The sequence below is a fragment of the Onthophagus taurus genome, chromosome 1 (genome assembly GCF_036711975.1).
Source record: "Onthophagus taurus isolate NC chromosome 1, IU_Otau_3.0, whole genome shotgun sequence".
In the NCBI taxonomy this organism is placed as follows: domain Eukaryota; kingdom Metazoa; phylum Arthropoda; class Insecta; order Coleoptera; family Scarabaeidae; genus Onthophagus; species Onthophagus taurus.
In genome coordinates, this window is record NC_091966.1 from 9,952,258 (window position 1) to 9,975,126 (window position 22,869).

Here is a 22,869-nt window from a genome sequence, read left to right on the forward strand (position 1 = left end):
GGAGATTGAATTTGCTCTAAGAAAAACCAGAAATAATAGAGTAACCATGAATGCACTTTCATCGTACTACTGTTTATAATGATTTTATTGGTTATATCCGCTACTTTACGGACACACTGTATGTATCAAAAAATGAACTTTGAAAAATTGCAATTTACGCGTAATTAATTTGGAATTATTTTTGTATTTTTTATAATAATGATGATGTTGAAATGTACGAGTTAATAATAATGTTGAGAAAAAGAATAGTTTACGTTTTAACCTTAATTTCTTGGCCGGTCTAAATCTAGAACGTCAAATCCCTAAAAATAAAAAGAAGGTATTTTTGTATTGAGCGTTTGTTAAAAGACGGATGTTGCATGGATTTACAAGATGTTGCGAAATATGATATGATTTTTTTTTAATATGATATATGAATTTGAATATGAAGTAACGAAAGAACTGAAAAAATCATTTGTAGGATCTAAACTGTCAGTTTTTACACGCAGCAATATCGAAAGATTTAAAGCGAAGCAGGCCTTGAAATTTCGTGTCACGCTCCCACCGCCTTCTATCCGCCGGCCGGCATACTACGCAACGATAACTAGTACCAAAAAAAATCGTTGAAAATAACGATAAGTACACCAAGTCAACCGAAAAAATTAATACTAATCGATATAATTTTTGAATTAGAATTATATTTTTAGATTGACATTAACGAATAATCTTGATTTGTTAGAGGAATTTATATAAAATCGGGCGTACGGTGTAGGAATTTTCGGCACATGTCGACCGGCGATACCGGCATCTCGTTGGCCGCGCTTCGTTTTTCCCACTTCAGTCATATCCAAGACTTCGTCGGGCGTCAGTCGGTCTGCGGCACTCTCGGACACGGGTCGTTCTCTATAAATTAATAATAAAGTGTGAGCCCCTCAGCTTACCACCTTAACCACATAACCCCCTGAAGCATGTATACGAAGTTGCACGCGGACCAGAGGAAGAAGTTGTGTTGTCGTAGCCAAGTTTCTAATTGTTCCCAGGGCCCCGTGAACTTTATAACCATTATAGTCTCGACAGATTTCGCGCGCTGTGTCCGGAAAAAAACTGTGCTAAGATCTGCGCCGCTCCTCGACTAAAAGTGGTGTATACGACGAAAGAGTGCTGCTCCTTCTACTTAAACTCTTCTTCGCATCGCCCGGCGAGGAACTTCTTTTGAAGAACTCAAACTTTTTTTTTAACTTCCCTGGTTTTCAGCGGACACTGTAAGTTTTTTTGGATTTTATTCAAAATTAATTTTTCTTTTAAATTAACTTTCCCTTTTAACGTAACATTAATCGATACAATTTGGTACTCAATTTGCAAACGAAAGTACCTACATATTTTATAAAACCAAAAGATTTCCCCCCAGGAATTTTGTATTCTATTATATTACATTAAAGAACGATTTAAAATCGATTACCATGTAAATTAAAACAGAATTATTTCACCTTGAATTCTTCCTTATCTTCTTATTCATTTAAATAATTACTATTAATGTAAATTGAATTTTGAGATAAATTTTTTTAAATATTTTTTTTAGTTGCATATGGTATTTTTAAACGGCAAAGGAACCACAAGGTCATATGGCTTGACACGCAGCATTTATGACCGTGTGTGTGTCGATTCTGTGTCACCGGACCGCGCTCCCACGCCCCATTCCATGAATGAAAGCTTATCGGCGGGAATGCTCAAAAATAAAATTGAAAAAAAAACCATATAAATAAAGAAGCAAGCCCCGTCCCGCGTGACCTTCACGAAGAAAAAAAGGGGCTCAATTAATAATAATAACGATGTTGTGTCTAGACGGTGCAGTTTCGGCTGTCGACCTTACATATTCGATACTATACCATCATACTCATTCCTTCAACGCGTATGTTTTTTTTTGGTAGCAAAAAAAAAATCTATAAATATAACAAAAAAAGAAAAAGTTAATTATGTATTGGAGTGTAATAATTATAAAACCCGTATGCGATTGTTGATGTTACATAAATGAGTAATATCACGAATTCCTTTGCGTTGCAAATGTGTTATGCAAAGAAAAAATAAGGGGGGAAGAGCTATTGATGAGTGAATGATGAGAAGTTTATTGAAGTTTTTGTAAATTTACATAAATTCTTTCTTTCGCTCTCTCATTACTGATCATTACCAACTTTGTATTCTCCAATGACTTCGATTTCGGGCCTTATTTACACATTCATAAAACAAAGTGGCGGTAATCTTCTGAATCTGCTTCGTCCAGCAGGTTGGTTCTTCGTTGCTCTACTTTTTTCCGATACCAACTTCAGGATATTCGCAAGATAAATAAAAGATAGTCTATTCTGGATCAGATTTCCAGCATTACATTTCAATCGCACAATTCTCTTTCTGTTCGCTGCTTTAATTGTCCACGTTTCAGCCTCATATCGGAAGATGATTATCAGTGATTGAACTAGAGCATTTTAGTACTTTTTGCAATATAGCGATCTTTCCAGATCTTAGATAGTCACTCCACTTTTAGCGAGTCTTATTGAACCACTTAAATCTGTGTTATCAATATATAAGATTAGGTACATCATCTGGTCTACTATTTGAAATCTGTTGCAGAATATCAGACCGGATCGTTATTTTGGGTTTTTCTGCATTAATATTAAGGCTAGGCACATACACTCAATTTTTAGTCGGCTGATAATTTAGTTGATGGACATTAATGTATAAAGATTAATGTAGGTGCACACACAACACAACTGCAGAGCAGATCAACTGAGTTGATTATATATTGACAAAGTATCGCGCGATTTCAAACCAATCCGACTAAATTGTTTCGTCGACGAACAATCGACTGTATGTGCCTCAGGTTTGTAATCTTCTTGCCCGCAATTGAGATCCCTCCATTCCATTCGTCAAATGTTTTTCTCATTATGTACTCTCCATAGATGTTAAAGAGGTGGATTTGGTGAAGATTTCACATTTCTATCTGACTTTGTTGCTTTCTTGTGGTCGATCAAAAGTGCGCCATGACTTTATGGATATACTGTATATAACATTCACCCAACTACCTCACCTCACTTACATTGGGTGATGGAATGTGTTGGTTGTGATTGGTAATGCCACTTTCATCTGGTAGTTTCAAAATCTCCAATTGAATTTATTCCGTGTCAGGTATTTCATGATTTTTGAAATTTTAAATTACCTTTTCTGGCGCCTCCTTAAGTACTGTTGGACCAGTTATGCATTTGTTGTTTTCAAACCTCCTTATGAGTTCGTTTACGAATAGTTTTTCAAAGCATTTTTCCCAATCTTTTGTGTCCTCCTAATCTGAAGGTATCTTGTTGGTTCTGTAGATTTTCGATCACTACGCATTCCTATTTCAACTATTCATTCTTTGCTACACGGATTTTCGATCTGATTGTTCTCTGTATTGTCCTGTATCGGGTATCATTTTTGTTTATATAAGATCTTCGTTCGTTTATTAGCTCTAGTGTCTCATCTGTCAACTTTGTTATCTTGCTGTTGTTGTTTTTTGTTATATTGGTTACAGTATAAGATATTGCAGTCCAGGAATTCGTTAGATCTTCTCCGCCAGTTGTCGCGATGTTCTTTATTATTAGTTGCGTTTAATCATTAAATTATGATCTCGCCATAAATAAGAATTTTATGAAAGGTGGTTAGGTATGTTATGGTAGGCTGTAATAACATTGTTAACATAAATTCACTTCAGTTGCCATTTTTCTATTATTTATATGCTAAATCTCAATCTCAACATCTCTTTTGTGTGAACCGCAACATCACTATCTTATATCGTAACACGGTGTATTTAATTTCCAGTATAAAATAAATCCATATCCCAAAATATGTATACTGATACAGATGAATAACTTCCGTTCTTATTGAGGCTATTATCAATCATTCGCTAAGAGACACAAGGAAACCAATAACAATTTATTGCTACACTGACACAATGGCCGATGTTTATACATTTAATCATTTATGTACCAATACCGCAATTTAGGCCGTTGGTCAATGGCCATTTTCTGCTGCAGAGAGAACATGGAAACTATATAATGTATAGCTTGAATAAGTATAACTCGAAAATACCAATAAAATGGCATTCATTATTACTTGATCTCTCCGAAGCTATTATTACACTACAATGATATACCGATTTTGAAACGCTTCGAGTCAAGTCTTCTTAAAAAAATGCATATAGTTAAACTCTAAAACGTTTAATTCATTTTTAATGCATTAATTATATAATTAGTTATTATAGCATATATTTTAAGATCTTATCTTCTTCGTTAAAAATAAAGCCTTGATCTTGAATTGTTATTTACACAATAAATTTTATATCGCAATGTAAATAATGATAATAATAAATTTTCTTTTTATTTTTAGAGTTCGTAAATTTAAAGAAGACCATTGTGATATTAGTGTATAAGAATACCCCTCGAATTGAATTAATTTAGTACGTTAGAAGAATTAAAATAAAATAATGGACGCTAGTCTAGTAGAAGTTGCAAGAAGCTACGGCTTTTATGATAGCATAGCGGATGATTTAGATATAATAGATCCATGTTATTTAACGGACGATGATGGACGTGCGGATGACCTTCTCGATCAACTTTTGGAAGCAAATGATGCCATTTTGGAAGGTTTAAAGAAACACTTTATCATGGAAAATAACATTCGTAGTTGTGAAATATCTTCGGGTGGTATTCCAAATGACGCTGTTGATCGTCATAGACACGACTGTATGTTAATGGGTTATTGTGTCGATAATCAACACGGAACGATCGATAAAAGAACGATGCCTGAATGGTTGGTAACTGTTAGAGAAATGAACAACAAACCGCCAACAACGCCGCCGACAAATTATTATAATAAGGCGAGTCTTTTAAAATCGAAACAACAACCCCAACAACAGCAACAACCGGAGAGTTTATTAACGACATCGGAAAGTAAAGATTTAATTACAAAACCGAAAAATTCTCCCGGATTAATGATGTCACCTGAAAAGAAGCGTCAACAGCAACAACGAGATATGCCACCGTGTTTAGGACGATTGGTTCAGCACGTTTGTAATCCTCTCGAAGATTCATCGTGTTTTCAAACAAACATTGACGCCGAATTAAGCGATTACTTATCGGGAACGGAAACGATCGAGGATTTATACGAAGCGGTCATGGTCAATGAAGTTTACAACAACTCGGAAGAATCCCAAGAAGATTCATTGGAATCAGACGAATCCGATGAAGAAGAAGAAGAAGAATTGGAAGAGGAGGAAGAATGCGATGAAGATCCCCCCGAAGTCCACTACGATCATAGTTACCACAAGAACTGTTTTGGCCCACCTCCTCCTACCAGCAGTTTTGGTGGAATCGTCACACCCTCAGATTCCGGTAAGTCTAACATATACAGGGAAACAGGATCGGTATTAATTATGGGATCATTGTTCGTTATTATATTTCGGGGAGGTTCAAAGAGTTTTCTAGTTCCTGTTCCGTTACCCTACTTTTTTTTTGGTTCTTCCGTGTAGCCCTCATCATAGGGGCGGCGTTATAGAGAAGGGGATCGGTGCAAAACTACCAAGGGTGACCAAAAACTAATGATGAGTTGTCAATTTTTCTAATCCCCTTTTTCAAACGGTTGTGGATTTGCATATTTAACACATCTGGCGTTTTTCCTCTCTGCATTGGGTCATTAACCCTCTAATCTTTTTTTTTTTGACCTAAATATTAAAAATAATAATTTAGTATTTTCATTTTTTATGTAATGTTACTAAATTCAACGAATCTGACAACAATGACATAATTTATAATAATTACATCCGGTTTTTTTTTCAAAATTGTTGTATTAGGGTGTTTAATTAAAAGGTGTGGTTGTATATATTTAGCAAGTAAAAGCCGATAACTCTATAAATATGTATAGACTGGTTTTATAAATAACGTTCAGATTTAATTTTTGCTTTATCGATTCGGCGCGCCTTGCAATTTCGAGATGACGACGTCGGAGATGATCGCGAGTCGCGAGATAAAGCCCCTTATCTGGGCGCCCACTCGAATTTTTGGCGTCTTTAAAAAATGATTTTATTATCTCGGCGTCAACCGCGACGCCGACGATTTAATTGGCCTCGCGTTTCGTAAAAGCCCCCCGGACACCACTCGAAATACCAGTCGCCGCACATCCAAAATAAACCGCATTTAGCCGGAGTCTAATAACTACTAATAGCATACTTTATCTATCTGTGTTTGTTCAAAATAGTACATAGTGCAACAAAATCGCTTTATGTACCGATTAGAGTTGTTAAACTTATTAAGTACTCATGTTTGTTTATTTATTTATAGACTTTGTGCTGTTTTTGACATGATGAAAACATTTTAGTAGCTTATTTTAGATATTGAAAGCTTATATATAAGTGTGACATAACTATTTCGATTTTATCTGCCTTAATACTGTATTAAACATTTTTAGTCGTTGTGTCATATAGGAGTTAATTCTCATGTATGAACCGAATTGTGAGTATTACTCATGGGTATAGAATGCGCTGTCGTGTCCGCTGGTTTCTAAGAATGAATCTTTACGTCATTAGCCGGCGCCCGCCGGTAACAATTACAGTGAAAAATGCAATTCTATAGTCGATCAAAACATTACTTTTTTTCCAATCGATACTTTTAGTATCGATAATATTTATAATGTACGTGATCCAATTCCCTTGGCTATCTAAGAATAGATACCTTTAAATAGCAATTCGTATCATACTATGTATGATGCATAACAGTTACTTAATAGTAAACTTTTAATTGTTATTCAGCGCTAGATTTTTATTAAACTAAAACTAGAACTAACACTAGAACTAGAATGTTTCGGGTTTCGGCTATGCGTCTCTTAAGACGGCTAAACCCGAATGTTTCTAGGTCTAGTGTTAGTTCTAGTTATAGTTATTATTCAGTGTTAGATGTTGCATATTTTTGTATATTGTTCTATATTTTTTCTATAAACCCGAATGATTCTAGGTCTTGTGTTAGTTCTAGTAATAGTGCTAGTGCAAAACTAGAACTAACACTAGAACTAGCAAGTTTCGTGTTTCCTAATGCAACCCTAATGTAGTGTTAGTTCTAGTTTTAATTGTTATTCAGTACTAGATTGTTGTATATATTTATTGCACTAAAACTAGAATTAACAAATGCTGCATAGCTGTTCGAATTTGTGTGCATTAAAATTATGCTGTACTATACTATGCGTTTAGTGACTCGGTGTTAAAATAACGATTTTGATTGTTTGTTAGGAAAGTAGTACGTTTACTTGGCAACACATATTGGGCCAACTGTGCGGTGCATACATTTTTCCAGAATAATACAGCGTTTTTCCTGGTGCAGTAGTACCGACACGTTATTTAACGGTTTAAAAATACCAATGCGCACGACTGCATCACTGGGAAATTTTTGCCGGCGCCGCCACTCGGTTCCGTGTACGTACTTTGCCTTGGCGCCAAATACTCCTCTATCTCACTTTGCACTAGTCCAAGTGCAAATGTCTTGGGTGGGAAAAGTAAATTTTTCTTTTATGTAACAGTCAGTTTCTGTGTAGTCGTTAATCAATATTTATTTCCTTCTATTTCAATTTGCATAGAATTGTTATCTCTTTCTGTTGTAGTCTTTAATATAGTACTTAAATGGTGACGTTGGCGATCGATTGCGAATCACTCGCGCCCATTCCACAATACTACGTACATTTACGTAGACGTACTACGCTTTTGGAGCGGGAGGAGGGATGTGAATGACAGAAGCGCGCGCATGCTTCGCCTACCTACTACGGACGCTCACGCGATCTTTACGTGCTACAGCATCGTCGGATCGTAGTAACTCGTTGCCGATAATATTATTATTAAGTACCTACTTACATATACTACGTAACGTGTACTATTTCGGACTAGCAACAATTTATCTGGTCGGAACCTTGGTCTACAGGCTTTTCTCTCTTTTTGCTTACATAAAAAAAGTAATTTAAAAAAAGAATATGGAAGGTTATCGTCTTTATGTTTGGTTTTCATGTTACAATATTTTTGATTTGATTTCTATTTTTAGAATGACCGTAGTCAAGAATGGTTTAAATTAGAATGAATGAATTTTATTATTTAACTCGCGGTTCGACGAATATGTTTATTTAAAATGTTAATTAATTTTCGTTAGTTTAAAGATTTCTTATTAACATTTTTCATTTGTCTGCTATTTCATAAATTATAAATTGTTTTCCGGAAATGTTAACACTTCTTGGAATTCTAATCTCAGTGGAAATTCCCATCTAACACTTTAGAAGAACACTTTATGAATACCAACATGATCATTAAATATTCATTGATATTTCTGAAAATTGATGCATGTAAATAAGGGATTTTTTTTCGTTTGGTGACTTAAATGGAGAAGAAATGTTTTTTCGGATCTATAATTTATATACTGCATATTATTTAGAAATTATTTGTCTTAAAATATTCAAGAAACAACTATATTAGATATCTCTGTGATTATATGATCAAGTTCTATGCTATATGCCCATGTCACAATCTTTTTGCTTACGATACTACCATAAATTCCAAATATATGGACTATACCCGCCAATAAAGATTGCCAATTTATTGAAAACGTCTTTGGCCATGACACAATATGCTTAACTATATGGTGACTTATTCTATCCAATTAAAATATTTTTGTCATTTCATGTATAAACATTTCAAAACTTTTTGTTAGATGTAAACATTATTATGACATTGTTGGTTGGGTTAATTATATCATCTACAAAGTTTATAGTCACTATAATCAAGTATTTTTATATTTAATGTGCTTTATATTATTATTTCTATGTAGTTTTTTACAAATCGTGTTCTCATAGATAAATAGGATTTAATCTCTAATAGCGAAATTCCCCTAGCTCATAATAACTGAATTTATCTATAAGTATTTTGTGATTGTATCAAAAATTCTTCAAGAGATCTACTCTGCCACATGTCGCATAATTTTTACAAAAAGTTATAATCTCATCTGATCTTCCCAATTTAATGGCTTTTAACGATTTTATTATCTTTAAAACATTCCTCCTTACAAGTAGAAATAATGCATTCAATGCAATGTTTATATTTACAGAATTATCGTTCATTGTGCTGTTTACAAAATGTGATTACATACAATACTATGTAATGATTTTATTAACAAACTGTTTATGATCGTTAGAATCCCATACGAGATACCGATTAGATTTTTGTAAGAAAGTACAACTAACTACTTTTCAACATCTGTTTGGCCGGGATTATAGAACCAGTGCTTAAGGTAAAACGTAAAATGTTACGCGGCCACGCAACATTGACTGCAAGATGAACTGCAATAGATACTACTTTAAAACACAATCGGAAAAAGTCAACATGAGGTAAATGTTACCAAAACAAATACTATGGTAATATCTAAAGAACTATGGTAAGCACATGTAAACTAGAGGGGAGCCATATGATAGAGTAAGAAACAGACTATACATATTTGGGTGTAAGCATATCGTCTCATGAAGAACTCAACAACCCTCTGGAAAAACAACTGCATATCTACCGAGAACAAAGTGAGGATATACAAAACCAGCGTCTAGGTAGACACAGAGGATCTCAAGAAAATGGGGTATACCAACGAAATGGGGATTTTGAGAGCAATCACTCGAAGCACACTAGGGGATCAGAGACGAACAAGCAATGAGGAAGAATGCGAAACGGAAGATGTGGTAAGAAAATAAAAGAAGAAGTAATTTTATTGGGTGTTATTTCTGCACTATGATCAAAAAACCTGCATTTACCACCTCATCATCTGTTTCAAATTTAGATAACCTTTTCATTATACATAATCAAAGGAAAGTTGATTAGACTATTTCTGTTGGCTAAGAAACACGAAGAAGTGCTCTGAACTATACCAAAGATTTTAGGAAATTTATTGCTGAATATTCCACAGGTTGCTACTAGTTATACCATATGATCCACATATCCTGTAATAATACATTTGGTATGTATGTATAGTTCTGATACCCCAAAAACATATGTTTGTATAATGTTTTCAAAATTATATTATTCGAGTTACATTTTCTATAGGAAGCTCCTCATTAATATCTTTTCTGTTTCTTCTTAAAATCTTCTGTTTTTGTCAAAAGACTTAAATTAGCTCTCAGAAGATTTAGACTGACAGAAATGTTATGTTCCGAAATATAACACAAATAAACTAAGAATTTATTAGAGTTATTAGTCATCACTAGTTGTTAATTAGTACAAAATAGTAACCGGATTCCCCATTATTGTTGGGTATTGATTTTGTACTATTGATCCATCATTCAATCATTTTCAAATGTTCACTCTCATTATCCAGTCTGGATAAGTATAGCAATCAACTACAACCATTAATGAATTAACAATTCAGATGGATATCACAACTTATGATAGCAAGTTGAACTGAACTATGTATTAACGATGCCATCCTATAATTAACAAAGGGGAACATTCGTTCTGTCAGGTTGCCGTGGGAATTGCTGAACAAATAAATTTAAAATTATTATTTCTTGTTTATTAGAGCCTCCTCTCTAAGATGGTCTCATGAAAAACTTTTATGATAAATTTCCTATATTTCCTGTGTACTTCAAAAAAATTTGAGTTATATATTTGTAATATCTGCACAGAACTGTTTAACTGTTGTGATACGTATTTTTCTCTCGTAGTTTACTTATCTTTTATTGCTCCTCCTATAGGATCGATTCAGAATATTAATGATTAATAAAACGCAAACGACAATAAAATAATGCTTAGCTACCAATATTATTTTATTGTCAAGTTTTTATTATATCTTTTCATTCTATTTTCCTGATTACCATTACTATAGGAACATTTCAGATAGCCATCAATCGAAGAATTAAAAGTTCTTTCAGCTTTTCTCTCCCCTCGCAGAATACAACCCGCATATAAACCATCACACCCTCCTCTGTCAATGACTTATGCTACTCGTGTTATGACCACTTTTTTAATATCAAACTTCTATCCTTTTTGATAGGAAGATCTCTGAATCATCACCAATTTATTCTTGGAGGGTTATTGTAATATGTTTTTTACGTTTTACGAATAAATCAAAAAAAAAGATCGAAAGATTGGATTTAAAATTATATGAAGATTGTTATGATCTTATACGGTGATATTATAGTATTTTACAATCGTTGCATCTGTCTTTCCAATGAGCAGATTCACACTGTTGGAAATCAAGCGATACACCTGACGTAATAATAATTAATAAGATAATCTTATGGCTACTCACACGAGTTATATGGGAGCAGGTGGATACAAGCGAGCAGGTGTTTTGGATGGCTTCGAGATGTTCTCGAGGAAGGAACAAAAAAAAAGTACCCGCATAACAAAACCTGTGGCACGTTCCTTAACCTATCACATTTTACATTGTCCCAAGTATAAGTAAACGTATTCAGTTTACCCTTGGTTGAATTATAATTATTTATATTAAGGTAATAATCTATAATCAAAAATATTTTTATGGCATCGGATACGATTTCCTGTTGAGATATTACGCCAGCGAATTCCTATTTGGCTACTCCTATTTCACGACAAACAACGCTCTTGAAACAAAGTGGAGGAATGATAAAGAAAGAGAGACCTCCAGACAATGTAAATTTGGCCGCGCTAATGAATTTATGCAACAATTTACGAAATACGATCTAAGTTGGGACACACACGTCGTAGTAATGACTAAAATCGACTCTTCTTTTTTTTAGTTTCGACCTTCATAATACGCAAACCTTGAATTGGTCAATAGCCTAACCAAAAAATTAATAATTAAATTTCAATGATTTCTACAAAACACGGTATGAATTAAAATTACGGATAATAAATTAGTTGATAAGAATCTGAAAAAAAAAAGGTAAATGAAAATAAATTTTGAAAAATGATGTAGTTAATCAACGTGTAAGTAATGGACAATTTGTTTAAAAATATCTTTTCCAACTCAATACACTAAAGATTTTAACGGGAATTGTAAACTGCAGTTGCATAAGCCCAAGGTTAGTGGCAAGCTAAAATTATCAAAAACCATAAACATCGCAGGAGTAGTACATTGTTGTATTTAACACGATCCAAGGCCAAAGACCTTGTTCAAAATACAATCTAAAATTATGTTTTAAAAGATACGGAGAGAGAGTTAAAAACGAAAAATTGGATTTATATTCGCGTGAGCTCATCGCTCCTTAACATTTTAATTGACAATTTGCATTTACGACAAATTATAAAATTTATTATTTCTCTTCTCTTTTCCTTTCTATTCTCTTCGTCAAAATTTTTGTATTCATTCCTGTGCACTTATGAAAAAAATAAAAAAATACATAAGTAAATAAAAGAGAAGAAGGGCGAGCGATTTCCGGTGTATGAATAACGTGCAGAAAAATGAATGAAGGAACGTCTGTGACACTTGTTCTGCATATGCAAATTTGTTTTTAAAACAGGAAATGCTTACATGCTGTTGTAGATCGTCTCTTTCTCTCCCTCGTCAGATTTTTTATGGGTTGTTTTGAATGTATTAAGTAGCGTAATTAACAAGTTATAAATTTCTAGTTACGTTAAAATTAAAATGAGACATCTCGTACAAACGAGTAGTACGTAAAAGATAAGAATATAATAGAAAATATATTTTATCGTTCATAAATTGGCGTATTTATTAATTTATAATAATACATAAAAATATAAATTATATCTTTGATAAATGTACAAAATTTAAAAGATGATGCAATAATAATCACACAGCGTGTGCTGAAAGTGTTGTGTACATTTTTGGTGGCAAATGTCGCACGTGTCACAGTTGAATTTGCGACTTTGATATTGTTTTGCGACGTTGACCTATTGATGGCGCCACAACTGCATTTTAAGTAAAGTAACGATTTAATTATGATTAATGATCGTGAGAAATCTAAAATATCGACTTTTTTTAGATACTTCATAAAAACTTTACTGGTGATCATAATCAAAATTGTACTTCAAAGATTATTATCTTTTATGATGATGATCGAATTAATGGGATTAGATAATGAGAAATTAGGTCAATTTTTGACAGTATTATCGCAAAGATTTGAATAAATATTTGTTTCTCTAAAATGTTTTCTTTTTATGTACTATTTCCACGGCCAATTTAAATTCATTGTAAGATTTCTTATCCTTCCTCTTCTTTGAAAAGAGGGAAAAAAGGGGCAGATGCCAGGCTATTTCCTATTGTTACGTCTCCAAGAATTGCAGAGGCTGCTGCATAGTAGGTAGTTTTTGTTATTTTTGCAGCTGCAATTTTACAAAGAGTACCAAAAAAGTGTACGATAGCTTCAAAGTTCACACTTCAAAAGAAGTGTTACATATACATAAAATGTAACTTTGAAAACTTGTACCGATTTCTCAAACTGTTATCTACGAAAAAAGACCAGAGGTCGTAGTCTAACGATAAGATTATCGACAATCATTCATTCAGTAGGGACCGGATATCCCGTTTACAGGATTTCGGTTTTCCTGTAAATTCTCAGAAAAAATTGAGGAAAACCTAGTCGCGGTTTTAAGGAGAAATTATGAATAGTTAATTAACCACAAAAACTAAAATTAATAAACTTTTATTTATTATTGTGTTTTTAACAAAATGTTATCTAATTTTTGATTTTTTCTAACAAACAATGTTTAAAACCTAAATATAAATTTATCAAATCTAATTTTAGTTTTGTGCATAATTATTTTTGTTTATGAAAATTACAAAGACGTTATCGTCAAGTTATTTTTCATAAAATGATTTTTCTATATTTATTTAGAAGAATACGTGTCCAAAATAATCAATCAAAAATATTCTATGGAAGTGGTTCTCAAGTTCGGATTTCTCAGTCGGAAATCGGATTTTGATGATGAAACATTTTTAGCAGCCATAGAAGAGATGGAAAGAAGATGAAAAATGGTATTTGAAAAAATTTGTTTTTATTCAAGAAACGTCAAAAGGCAGAAGAAATAAATAAAAAGCTAAACATAATTAAATTGTACAATTCAAGTCTACTATAAGAAAACAATGTGGTATAGCAGAATTGGTATCATTCATTGATCTTGTTGCCATGCTCTAATCGAGATGACCAGTAAACAGAATTATCGTCTCCCACCACGGTAATGGCGTCAATAAGAATGCTTTCTCATCCGACGTATTCTCCCACACAAGTGCCCACGGGTTACGACCTTACTTACTCACTGAAAAACTTGCAAGCAAACAAATTTTATAACTGTAATTGAATTATTTTGATGATTAAATCAGTTTATGGTTGACATGAAAAAGTGAGTTGTTCTATAATATAAAGTTCGTAATAAGATAAGTTGTCCGGAATGGCAGAAATGACAGTACTGTTATGAACGTTTAGTCTTGTAAACTAGATTATAACGGGATTACATTGAATATGATTCAGCTGTGTTGCCCACGAATCTTTCCATATTTGAGTCATATAATTAATTTTTATGTTGGGCACTGCATCGTCATGAAAACTAGACTTAACCACTTAAGCATCTTGAACTATTTGAGTACATATGCAAGTGGTAATGAAACTCATAGAACCATTATTGAATAAAGGTTACTGTATAACGACAATTTTTATTCCTCAGTTGAGTTGGCAGATCTTCTCATCTTACATTCAACAGATAACGAATATGGCATAATGAAATCAAATGGAAGAGGGAATCTCAAAAATGTTATGGTTCCAAAGAAAAAGAAGTCAGCTCGCATAAAAAGAAGTGCTGTGCGTTGTTCAAAACAAAGTGTCTCGGGAAAACTGATAAGACGTGAAAAGCGATACTAAAATAAAAAATAAAAAAAGATATTTTTTGAACACTTTGTAGAAAAAATATCTGCTCCTATAGAGTATGCGTGTCTCAGATCTACAACAATATACCCGTTCCTATCAAAGTTAGAGGCTTTAGAAAAAGTGTAGCAGCTGGATCTTCTGCTAGTATTGTTAGCACATCTTCATACATAAGAGATGTTACTATGGAAAAAAATGGAAAAAACATTAGTGATATGGATAGAAGACCACTCAAAAGAGGATTACAGTTGATACCAATGCAATTACATACACGGCTTTAAAACTTTATCAAAAATTTGAGAATCACTCACTATCTACTTCTTCGAAGAAACTGTCTTTTTCAGCGAGTCATGGTTCTTTCTACACTCCTGACCAGAAAATACCAGAAAGAATTTATTTGACAAAAAATCATCGATCAGCTAATAATGGTGATAAAGCATCGAAAAGTCGTATAACACATAAGGAATAAACATCAACAACCTTGCCGTTGAAAAAAGACTGGGTTACTGGTGTACTTTTTAGTAAATGATTTTATAACTTTTTCGTCGTAGACGTTGAAAAATATCATCATGTCATCCTTAAGATTTATACCATGAAAATGTGAACGTTGTATTTTGGCCTAACAATACGACTTCTTTCTTGCAACCTTTAGATCAGGGGATAATTTTAACATTTAAGGCATTATGTATCAAGCGATCGTACTGTTATATTTTACAACAAATAGAAAATAATGAATCATTTTCTTTCCATTTTTAGATTATGTTAAAAATGTCGGATTACCGTATACCGAAATTAAACAATCAATCTTAATTGAGTGCTGAAGCAATTATGGCCAGGTGTAGTAGTTTGAGACGACAATGCTAAATTATTACTCGAGCATGAATTTTCTCTAATAATGGACCTAGCACATACAATGGGAGAAAAAGGTTTCGATGATTTCGGTGAGGAAGATATTGCTGCATTAATGACGGACGAAGAATTGGATGATCCAGACGAAGAAGAGTCCTTCAAGAAGAGGACTTCAATTAGGGCGGAAATTAAGCAACCATTTTCTGCAAAATGATCCCAATGTGGAACGAGCTATCCGGTTTCAGAAGGATATTATTAAATGTTTGTCTCAATATGAGGAGACTTCTAAAGATTTGATCAAAACCCAAACACAACGGTTAATTCAGACGTCATTGTAAAATCTGATCAAGCAGAAATTGTTTCAAGTAAATCCAACATTGAATCGTATCAAGTAGAAGTATCTAGTGATGAAAGCGATATCATGCCAGTTAAGGAGAAAAGATTAATATGTAGTCTACGAGAGTGATAACAGTTTGTGATATCTTTTAATTGGTTAATTTCATATTTATTCCTATACCGTTTTATTTATTTGTTACATATTTTATTAACAATCTTACAATTTTATGTTTTAGAAAATACATGTACAATTTATTTACGTTCCAATATTAGGCCTGTTTTGGTTCAAGAGTTCTGTAATTCCTAAACCTTTCCGCGCAGACCTATAATATGCAATATGTATGCGCAAAACGGTTCAGAACTGTTCAGAACTCTTGAACCAAAACAGGTCTATTAATTTACGTTAAAATAAATGCCTGAATATCTTTCCTATAACATCTTCATATATTGTATATCTTTATGCTCGTGTCTTAAGAAGCCAGGCTTCTTACAGCATAAATTGCTTCATTAAGTTCATTAACGTAATAAGAATCAAACTCGTCGATGGGGTTTCTATCTTATCATTTTTATTGCTACATTGTCAAAAGCACGGCAGTTTCGCAACGATTAAAAAACTAATCACTATACATTTATTACCACTACAAAAAATCGTTGAGTTTGCCGCAACGAATATAGATTTACACGTACTTAAATGAAACTAATATGATATGTTTACGTAGTACTCAGAGTTAAGTATGTTTTTACTGTATTTATATTTTCTCGTTTGTTCATAAATTGTACTTGAAAACCTTGGTATTTATTAATAAATAATAATAATTTATTAATAAAGTGCAATCTTTCCAGAATAACTCAACGTTAAGTACTCATAATAAAGCGGAAAGAAGAAGTGTTTTATAGTTATGCCGTGTTTCCGGTCAACTAAGTTACACAAGAGTAATTAGTAGAAGCAATCAAAATTTATTTTCATTGCTTTCAATTTATTTACGTATAATTACACATTACAACTGGAGAACATAATCGTTTATAGCGGGATGTTATTGATCTGTATTTATTGTGTTGTATTCTAAGGAACTGATTGAGTAACTTTCAGTAACTTATTCATTTAAAGAGATAATTAAAATAGGTAGAGTGTTGCAAGTGATTCTCTAGTATATTTTTCTTATTACGAAATGTGGAATGATGAAAACGACTTCTTCGTAACTTTATCATTCTATTATTATTTACATATAAATATATCAGAAAACCCCAGGATAGATAACACCCTTCTTATCTTTAATACCTAAGAGATGCTGAGTCTCTCACCAATATTTGCGGTGTGAATACATACAAACACGTATTTTATATCTATACTCGTTTGATAAACAGGAAACCCTCGCTGAGATAAAAACGAGTTGGTCTGTAACCTCAACGTGGAATAGATAGATCTTGAATAGAATAACTTCCTGTTTACTTCTTATTGTGTGAAACTTCAAATTTTTTTTTTATCATAATTTCCAAATCTCGTTGGGATATTTTTATTAAAATTTCCTTTAATGATTGGAAGAGTATTTTATATCCCTTTTTTTTTAAGCCGTTCAGACGGATGGTGAGCGGACGGTTTTCTTGAGCGTGTCTAGACTTGTCTGCGGCGGTAACTGTCTGAGGGGACTGCCCTCTGCGCGCAGTAAAACGAGCCAAACTTGCGCCGCTGCCGGCTGCTTCTCCGGCATTTCTCGCGGCTCGGTCGTCTTCGTCTTGGACATCTGCGGAAGAACCTTATTCAATTATATACGGGGTATTATGTAATTTGTAATAGGGGAAAAATTATTTAATTGCGGTTTTTAAACAACTAAAACCATTTCAAAACTTTTTTTTATTAGTTATAAATATAGTAATACCTCGATATAATGGACTTCAGGATATAAAATCAGGATATTCCCCGAAATGTTCTAATTTTAATTGTTATTCAGTGCTATATTGTTGTACATTTTTATTGAACTAAAAGTAGAACGAACACTAGACCTAGAACCAGAAACATTCGAATTTAGCCGTCTTAAGAGACTCACGGCTAAACCCGAATGTTTCTAGTTCTAGGTCTAGTGTTAGTTCTAGTTTTACACTAGCACTATTAATATGTAGAACTAACACTATACATAGATCTAGAATCATTTGGGTTTAGCCGCACGTCCCTAAAGACTGCTAAACCCGAATGATTCTAGTTCTAGTTTTGCACTTGCACTGTCACTAGAACTAACATTAGACCTGGAACTAGAAACATTTGGGTTTAGCCGTCTTAAGAGACGTACGGCTAAACTCGAATGATTCTAGTTCTTGGTCTAGTGTTAGTTCTACTTTCAGTTGACTAAACATATACAACAATCTAGCACTATATAACAATTAAAACTAGAAATAACAGTAGACCTAGAAAGTTTTGGGTCTTCAGCTATATAATTTATAGTTTTGGGTTTAACTTTAAATTTGACAACTTTCTAAATCTTTTTTTTTTGTGAAATTTATCTTTAAAAAATAATAACGAAAGAATAAATCAGTTATAAAATGTACTTAAAAGTTTTATGATGGTTGTCCATTACATAATCTTATCTAAAAAGTTGTTTTAACAGAGATCGAATTCTGGGGAGAGAAAAAAACGAACTCCAGGCGCCTGAAATTATCTCTGTAAATATTAAACGTTTTAGGAATTTCGACAAGGTAACAAGTTGTTTTTGATAGCGGTTATCTTATACTATATGGTGTTGTGTACATAATATATCTAGAAACTTTACAAGATTCGACATGTTTTATATCAGAAATACCCAATTTCTATTGATTAAAAAAAATAAACATCTTGCGTTGACGATAAATTCTCTTAAAAACATTTCCAAGTGTTTTTTTTAAAGAAAGCTTCTTTTCGCTTAGCGAACAGGAATTACAGAGGAATTCCGTTAACTTGAACCGCGCTCGGTTTGGGCCAAGTCGCGGTGGAATGTGAAAGGAGAGACTGCGCGCGAATCCAGTTTAACAGTCTGGCATTCTCCACATCGCCAATTATACTCTCTTATCAGACTCGTTGTCCCATCTCTCTTTCTCTCCTAACGGCTTCTTCTTAAGTCAACCATCGAGTCGACGAGCGGTCGATGTTCACATTATGAGTTAATTCGACCACCACCATAAATAATCGGATGGTTTCAAATCGGTTTTTGCTACCCATACAGTTTACCATTACAGTGAGCCAATTACAGACCCTCAAAAAAAAGGATCGCATCTCTCGAAAGAAGATAACTACTACTTTGCTCTCGTTGCGTTTCAATATTTATAATTTCACGACGAAAAGAGCATCCGTGAATTAACATCGGTCAGCAAGGAAAGTCTTTACTACATAGTTGGTGAACGTTGCCTTATTGTCCCGTTTCAAACTCCTCTTACATTGTAACGCTTGTAGAATTATAATGTCTTCGATGGTTATTTAGTGAAAGATTTCGAGGAACGGCTTTCTACTTTTTTCCGAAGTCTGAATTCCCGGAAGACGATTGGATTTACTATATTTAATTCAAATTTCAACATCATCACATCCTTATAAGATAATTTACGTCAATCAACCGCAGTTTTATTTGCTTTTCAAAGTTGTTTATATTATCTGCTTATCTGTTTTTCCGTAAACATATAAGATTCCACAATCACGTGCTGTAAGAAAATAAACCTGCCGCTATCGATCAACTCAGATTTTTTTTCTTTTCTTGTTGATACATCATTCACCGCACGTGGAGAATATTAATGACTTCAAACTGCGTATTACATCTCATTCAAACAAAATTAACGTCATTACCAACTCGAAGAACAAAAAAAGAATAAAAATGAATAATTAGAATTTAATTACCACGAAGAATAAAAAAGGAACTCACTCAGGAAGAAGAAACTCAGAAGTGGTCTATGTATCTTCTTTTATGACTCAATAAATACTTTTTTTACATATTTCTACTTTTTTTGTGATCTATATTTCATTATGTAATGAAGGAGGGAGGGAAATATTTCGAAGAAGTATGTCAAGGTCGCGATGCCGGGCGACGCCCAACACGGCGTCGGCGTTCGTTACCGCCGGGACGCCGCCCCAAACCCGAATTCCCCTCTCCACTGCGGCGAGACGACGACGCGGCTTTTCGGGCGACGACCTCGCGAGGCCGGAGGAGGCGTCGCGACGCCTGTCCCGCACTGCGGCTGTATTACGTTGGTCTCGGTACAGCTCGTCGTGGGAAAAACGACGCCGCCGCCACCGTCGTCGTCGTCGACGGTCTCGTGACCCTGAATCTTTGTCCCTTCTCCCCCCAAAAACCTTCTCGTCTCTTTTCGACCCGACCTCGCATCCTGAAGGGCAGACGAAAGATGGGGTGAGAAAAAGTTTTTTACCCACCCTGTCTGGAAGTTTGAAAATCAATCGAAAAAATTATTACATAAAATATAACTGTTTCCATACTAACTTTAACTCTACATACAGCACTGAATTATGAGGTTTTTGTACAATGTAATAAGATAACAGAAAATTAGTATTACAGTGCGATTAGAGACAGTTTTTAAAATTAATGCGTATTGAAGCAACTAAGTTTGTTGTCTCTTCTGCTGTTATTTCAGCCCAAGATTCGACTAACGCAAATTTCAGTGTTTTCTGTGATTTTGCATCTTACGTTCCAAAAGCTCCCAAACATGCTCGATTGGATTTAAATCCGGACTCTGAGGAGGTGTGCTTGGGGTCATTATCTTGCTGAGATGGCTTCAAATTTTCTCTATAATTCCATCAATGAATGCCAGTTTTCCTACACCAGATGCTGTTATCGCTCCCCAAACCATGACATTACTTCCGCGGTGCTTTACCAAATTTTTGACCATTACTTCCAAAAAGGTTGTACTTCGACTCGTCAGTAAACAAAACCTTGAACCAGAAATCCATTGTCCATTGTGGTCAGCTAATTTTGGCGCGCTAACTCTAGGGTTTTTGCTCACTTCTTTTAATATGGAGAATAAATATCTTTAATATCTCTTCTAGAAAGTTTCTTTGGCCGAGCTGTACGAACTTTGAGCGAATGAATCAGCCTCATTGTAATTTTTGACGGTAGTCTGGACTGTTGTTCGGCTTAGATTTTGGCAATTTCGCCGTAAGATTCGATGTTTTATCACCAATTTTCTAACACTAGACCTAGAACTAGAAAGTTTCGGGTTTAGCCGTGCGTCTTCAGACAGGCTTATTTTCTCACAGCACGTGATTGTGAAATCCTATATGTTTACGGAAAAACAGTACTAGTACAAGAACTAACACTAAACCTGAAACTAGAAACATAACCTAATGTTTTTAGTTTTAGGTCTAGTGTTAGTTCCATTTGTAGTTCAATAAAAATATAATGATGAATAACAATTAAAACTAGAACTCCTGTCCTTGAACATGAAATACAGTAACTTGATATTTAAATATACTGATGTATTAAATAGATAATATTAATAGTATGACTTAAAAATATTTTGTCCGTTATATCCAAATTCCATTTTAATAAAATCCGTTATATCGAGGTTTTACTATCGTATCAATCACTGTAGTGTTATGAGATAGGTATCAGATATTGGTTTGGAGAGTTTGAAATGCCACACAATTGTTTAATTGAGATCTGTTCCACCTGGGTCCATTTACCTGACCCACATTTCAGGCTGAACTTCGGACGACGACGATGTTTATTTATAGAGTTAGGAACGCCCGGTTCGGCTCTGTTGCCATGCGGGGATTTCTTGACGCCGACAGCCACGTTCCCCGTGATGATAAAAATTTATTAAAAGGCGCGCGTAACAAGATAACTTGTTATCGCGTCAAATGTCATGGTTACAGTTTTTTCTAATCTTTCGACCGAATTCTGCAACGAATTCGTGTCTTATTCTCAAAATCGGCATTTCTTAGAATGACACTGAGCTTTTTCATCATTTTCGAGAACCTTTTCGAGGGCAACTCTTGGAACAGGTAGAAAACCTTTCCTCTTAAAGTCTTTTTAAACTCTCAAAGTCTTAAGTTGTAACCTTAAAATAAAAAACAAGGTTGTAAATTCTTTTTTTTTGTTACAGAGGAAGAAATCGATGTAGTATCAATAACAGAAAAACATATAAGAGGAAGACCGTTGCCAACAAATCCAAGCACATCAGATCGTCAGTCGATACAAAGAGCTTTAGTGACGGCCTATGCAAATAAGCAAAGATATACACCGGCTTCAACATCGAGACCTTCAAGTCCAATTTATGAACCAACAACGGTGATTTCAAGGAGGATCCATCATCAGAATCACCACTCTTTCAGTAAAAGAATACGTAGTGATGTTGGTAATAATCAAAGACGTGGTAGGAAGGCAAGGCGAGGATTGGATAGCGATATGGAGCCGTCCCAAAAACGCAAGCTCCACAATCACATGGAGCGCAAGCGTCGTATCGACCTGGCGACAGCATTTTCATCGTTAAAAAAGGTTGTGCCGAAGATTGAAAAGAAAGACAAAGCTAGTAAAATAAATATTTTGAAAGAAGCTGCCGATTATTGTCACTTTTTAACCAATAAAAGTTTAGTGCAGCAACGGGAGAAGTTAAGGTTGCAAGCGGAAACCCACAGCCTCGAACAAAGATTGAGGCAGCTAAGAAATAGTAGATGTTTTCAGTAAGCTGAAAATTAAAAAAAAAAATAGAAATGTACAAAAGATAAAGTGTATATAGATTTTTTAATTGTGCTATTTTTTTTCCATGCGATAAAATTGTTATTTGGTTAATATTTGTGTTTTTCGTTTAGTCTCGATGTAGATAAATCTCAATTTCGACAATGGTGCAGCA

General features: G+C 34.0%; 1 protein-coding gene across 1 annotated transcript; it reads left to right on the forward strand.

Annotated features, from left to right (window-relative positions):
- Window positions 1–818: 818 nt before the first annotated feature.
- On the forward strand, window positions 819–22,808 carry LOC111417350 (uncharacterized). Its single transcript, XM_023049597.2, has 3 exons — window positions 819–1,241; window positions 4,390–5,393; window positions 22,123–22,808. The coding sequence occupies exons 2-3, from the start codon at window positions 4,487–4,489 to the stop codon at window positions 22,701–22,703; spliced, it is 1,488 nt and encodes a 495-aa protein (XP_022905365.1). The 5' UTR covers window positions 819–1,241; window positions 4,390–4,486; the 3' UTR covers window positions 22,704–22,808.
- The last annotated feature ends 61 nt before the right edge of the window (window positions 22,809–22,869 follow it).